At 36.4% G+C, this 5,440-nt stretch overlaps 1 protein-coding gene across 1 annotated transcript; it reads left to right on the top strand.

Moving 5' to 3' along the window:
• The first annotated feature begins 3,596 nt into the window (after positions 1–3,596).
• On the top strand, positions 3,597–5,132 carry LOC124899529. Its single transcript, XM_047414435.1, has 3 exons — positions 3,597–3,779; positions 4,533–4,736; positions 4,854–5,132. The coding sequence occupies exons 1-3, from the start codon at positions 3,597–3,599 to the stop codon at positions 5,130–5,132; spliced, it is 666 nt and encodes a 221-aa protein (XP_047270391.1).
• The last annotated feature ends 308 nt before the right edge of the window (positions 5,133–5,440 follow it).

Raw genomic sequence — 5,440 nt, 5'->3', positions numbered from 1 at the left:
GATAGGTAGGGCGGAACCCCCCAATTGGTTTGATAAGAATCGAATTTCTTCATCAAGGGACTCAGTTTCCTCATCATCATAAGCTTTATCACTCTTAGAAGCAATGGCGTTAATAGCCTTAGGAGAATCTCTCATCACATGCTTGGTGAGAAGATCAAGTTGCGTCATCACTTTAGCCATATTTACATCTCTTTCTTCATTTTTTTCTTTTGCTCTTGACTCATAAAAGATATAGAGAGAGCCCCCACAGCCACCTCGATATCTCTTGTGCACCACCCTCTACTTTGCTTGACCACTTGATCTAATAAAGTTGATGCAATACCATACTATAATCTAACAAGAGAACCCCTGACCACATTATCGGCTACCATCTTGTTCAATTGATCCAATGCCCTATAAAAAAATTGAGGAAGCATTTTATCTGAAACCTTATGATTTGGGCATTGCCTTAACTTGTTGTTGAATCGTTGCCAAGCCTTATATAATGGTTCGCCATTAAGTTAGCAAAAGTTGCTGATTTTATCCCTTAGTTGCAACATCCAAGAAGGGGAAAAGTATCTTTCCAATAATGCCTCTATAAGCCCAACCCATAAAGTGATAGACCCCACGGGAAAAAACCACAACCATAAAACTGCTTCTCTCATTAAAGAGAATGGGAAAAGATGAAATCGGATTGACTCTTGAGATATGTGGGACATGTTAAATGGAGAACACACCTCAATAAAATCCATCAAGTGTAGATTAGAATCCTCATGTGATTGGCCTCCAAATAACCCTTTCATTAGAAGTAAGTGAATCATCATGCTAGTAACGTGAAATACTCCATTTCCTTTCATCGGTGGAATGTGAATAACACTAACTCGGCCCACATCATTGAAGTGATCCTCATCCTCATGATACCCATCAATCATCCCAGTATGACAACCGTGTTGACTCATAGTATTGTGTCTACTATTATGCAATCTGAGAAAGAACAAAAACACCAAACAATGTAAAATAAAATACTACGGCTAACCCAAAGTAACTAAAAACACTACAAGAGTGAAAACTATGTTTCACTCCCTGATAATAGTGTCATTTTTTATAACGCTCACATTACACTCTTGAATGGGTGTAAGCGATCGTTGTCAATACAATAACCCAACTTAGTTGGGGTCGAATCCACAAGGAGTGAAAGCATGAAATTCCAAACTCAAGAGTGTTGATAGTCTACTAAAAGGTGACCCGTAATGTGAATAAAACAAACATAAATATAAAATGGGAGAATTAGTTTGAATGTGTTTGTAGTAACAATTACTTTACTTTTAGAGCACTATCTTGACGTTGAAAAATGCTAAGAGTGACTTCAATGGAGAATAAGTCTTGGAGTTATGCAATTCTAGGTGTATGCATGAGTACTTGGCCATTTATCCAACTTTTAGCTAAAATTCATAGGTAGGCTAGATGTCAATGTATTAATGTCAATCTTTCAATTGCAACACCATATTTCACAAATGGGTTCTTTCGAACACCTCACAAGTGTGACAATTTTCCACGTCTATTGCCTCAATTGACATCCTTATGTCTAAGAGATATCATTAAATGAAATGAATCAAGTTATTGGTTTAATTTATTCCTCACCCATGTCCCCTCTTTCAAGTATGACATGGGTTCTAGGGTGGTTGGGGTTTGCAACCCCCCACTTTTAGTTAATTCATGAAATAAATGCAATATTAGAAAAATAATTAGCTAAAACCCATGCACTACCACAAACTAAGCAAGCATAACCCCAAGATTGAGAATTATATACTCATAGAAAAAAGGGATAAGAATATACGAAAGTTATCATTAACTTCATCCATGAGAAATAAAGACAATGTAGTTCCACACTTGGGGTTTTAATTATTCTTCATTGGAAAATCACTAACATATATTTTTCATTGAAGCTTAGTACAAATTCTCAAAAGATTAAAAGAAAGATGCTAAGTTTAGAAGAGAGAAGATAACAAGCTAAGAGAGATCCTATGTTCAAAAGATTAAGGCAATTTGGGAACATAAAAGCTAGGTCTTGAAAAATGAGCTAAAAGCCTTTTTTTAAACTCCAACTCTACATTTGATGGAAATTACAAAATTTCCACCTTATTCTTGATCTGCTTGAGCGGATCCAAAGAGAAGGGAGAGCAGATAGCTAGCAACTCCAAAGCATATGCGAAGAGGATGCAAATAGATGCCTTTTTTCCTTCTGATTTGGCTCCTTGATGACTTGAATAACTTGACCATATTCCCTTTTTACTTTTACCTATATAAATGAGCATTAAGTAAGGAAGTATCATCAAATTAATGGAAAAGCATGATAATTTAGGCTCAAAAGGTGCTAGCAAGTCGTCAAGTTGACAACTTATCAGAAGTCATGAAATAACTTGAAGCCAACGTCCTTCGAGTGGCTCGTTATCCTACTTGGTTATCCAATGGTGTTCCTGTCCCAAAGAAAGATGGCAGGATTTGAGTATGTGTTGATTATCTTGATTTGAATAAATTAAGTTTGAAGGATGACTTTTCACTCCCTAACATCCATATTTTAATAGATAATTACGCTAAACATGAGGTTGCATCTTTTATGGATTGCTATGCCGGGTATCACCAGATCATTATCGATGATGATGATGCAAAAAAGATGTCTTTTATCATATCGTGGGAAAGTTATTATTATCGGGTGATGCCATTTCAGTTTGAAGAATGCAAGAGCAACATACATGAGAGCAATGACTATTATGTTTCATGATATGGTGCATGAGTAAATTGAAGTCTATGTAGATGATGTGATTATTAAGTCAAAGAATCAGACTAACCATATTAAGGATCTAAGAAAATTCTTTGAAAGGCTTTGTAGGTATAATCTCAAACTTAATCTAACAAAGTGTGTATATGGGGTTCCGTGTGAAAACCTATTGGGGTTTGTAGTTAGTCGTTGAGGTATTGAATTGGATCCTTCAAAAATCAATGTCATTCAGGATTTACCGCTGCCTAAGAATATAACAGAGGTGATGAGTTTGCTTGGTAGATTGAACTTCATCAGTAGGTTCATTACTCCTCTCATAACTATGTGTGAGCCCATATTCAAGTTACTGTTCATTACTCATCTCATAACTATGTGTGAGCCCATATTCAAGTTACTGAAGAAAAGTGTTGTAATTGAGTGGACTGAGGAATAACAGAAAGCGTTCGACAAAATCAAAAGATATCTGTCAAATCCATCTGTGCTGGTACCAGTGGAGCCTAGTAGGCCTTTGATCTTGTACTTATCAGTTATGGACAATTCCTTTGATTGTGTCTTAGGTCAACATGATGTCACGGGCAAAAATAAACAAGCTATTTATTATCTTATCAAGAAGTTCACAACATATAAAGCCAAGTACACTCTTCTTGAAAGGACGTGTTGTACCCTAACTTAGGTAGTGTAGAAGTTAAAGCATTATCTTTCATCTTACACTACTTATCTCATCTCTCACATGGATCTTTTGAAGTATATATTACAAAAGCCTATGCTAACAGGTTAACTGGCAAAGTGGTAAATATTGCTTACCGAGTTCGAAATTGCATATGTGACTTGAACCACCATGAAAGCCCAAGCTTTGGCAGATCATCTTGCTGAGAACCCCATTGATGAAGATTATGAACCATTAAAGACATATTTCCTAGATGAAGACGTGTTGTCTATTGATGAAGTCATTATACATGCTGATCCAGGTTGGAATTTGTTCTTTAATGGAATCATTAACATGAAAGGAGTCAGAATAGATGTAGTTCTTATCTATGAATCGGGGCAATAGTTCCCGATATCAGCACAACTTTGATTTTATTATACCAACAACATGGAGGAATATGAAGCTTGTATTCTGGGGTTGAGGCTAGCTATTGACATAAGAGTTTAGGAATTATTAGTGTTAGGGGACTCAGACTTGCTTGTCCATCAAATTCAAATTGATTGGGAGACACGAGATTTAAAGCTCGTACCGTATCGACAATGCTTGCAAGATTTATGTCAATGGTTTGTGTCTGTAAATTTTAGGCATATTCCAAGAATTCGCAATGAGATTGTTGATGCTTTAGCCACTTTGTCTTTGATGCTCTAACATCCGGATAAGGCTTATATCAACTCGGTGCATATATAGAGTCGTGATCAGCATGCTTACTATAATACGATTGAAGAAGAACTCGATGGATAACCTTGGTTCTTTGATATCAAGTGATACATTCAGTCGAAAGAATACCTAACACAGGCAACCAATGGTCAAAAGAGGACTATTAGGTGTTTGGCTAGTGGATTTTTCTTAAGTGGAGGAATCTTGTAAATAAAACCCCCCGATCTGGGACTCTTGAGGTGTGTAGATGCAAAAAAAGCTTTGGTAATCATGGTTGAAATATATTCTGGAGTATGCGGGTCGTATATGAATGGTTACGTCTTGTCAAAGAAGATACTTCGAGTGGGTTATTATTGGCTTACTATGGAGAGGGATTCTATTCTTTTTGTTTAAAAATGTCATCAATGTCAGGTACACGATGATTTGATACATTCTCCTTATGCTGAGTTACACACAATGTCTGCTCCATGGCCTTTTGTAGCTTGGGGGATGAACATGATTGGACCGATTGAGCCAAAAACATCCAAAGGACATAGATTTATTTTTGTAGCCATTGATTATTTTACAAAGTGGATAGAAGCGACAACTTTCAAGTCAGTAATAAAAAAGGCGGTGGTAAATTTTATTCATGCTAACATCATTTGTAGATTTGGCATTCTAAAGGTAATCATCACGAATAATGCTGACAACCTCAATAGTCATTTGATGTAAGAGGTGTGCCAACAATTTAAGATTGCTCATCGAAATTCCACTCCATATCATCCAAAGAAAAATGGTGCAGTAGAGGCCGCTAACAAGAATATCAAGAAGATATTGAGGAAAATGATACAAGGTTCTAGACAATGGCACGAGAAGTTGCCATTTGCATTGCTAGGTTATTGTACTGCTGTTCGCACTTCAACAGGGGCAACTCTATATTTATTAGTATATGGGATAGAAATGGCCATACCTACAGAAGTTGAAATTCCATCTCTTCAAGTCATTGTGGAAGTAGAGATTGAGGATGATTAGTGGATCAAAACCCGATTAGTGCAGTTGAGTTTGATTGATGAAAAAATATTGACATCAGTGTGTCACGACCAATTATATCAAAAGAGAATGGCTCGAGCATACAATAAAAAAGTATACAACAAGCATTTTAAAGTCGGTCAATTAGTATGAAGTGCATACTCTCTCATCAGATCAAAGCTAAAGGCAAGTTCTCCCCAAATTGATAAGAGCCATTCATTATGAAGAAAGTGTTGCCCAATGGAGCTTTATATTTGACAAATATAAAAGGCAAGATGGAAGAAATGGTTGTTAATACCGATGCAGTTAAA

Source organism: Capsicum annuum, chromosome 6 (genome assembly GCF_002878395.1).
Source record: "Capsicum annuum cultivar UCD-10X-F1 chromosome 6, UCD10Xv1.1, whole genome shotgun sequence".
In the NCBI taxonomy this organism is placed as follows: Eukaryota; Viridiplantae; Streptophyta; class Magnoliopsida; order Solanales; family Solanaceae; genus Capsicum; species Capsicum annuum.
This window is presented reverse-complemented; position numbering and strand designations above follow the sequence as displayed.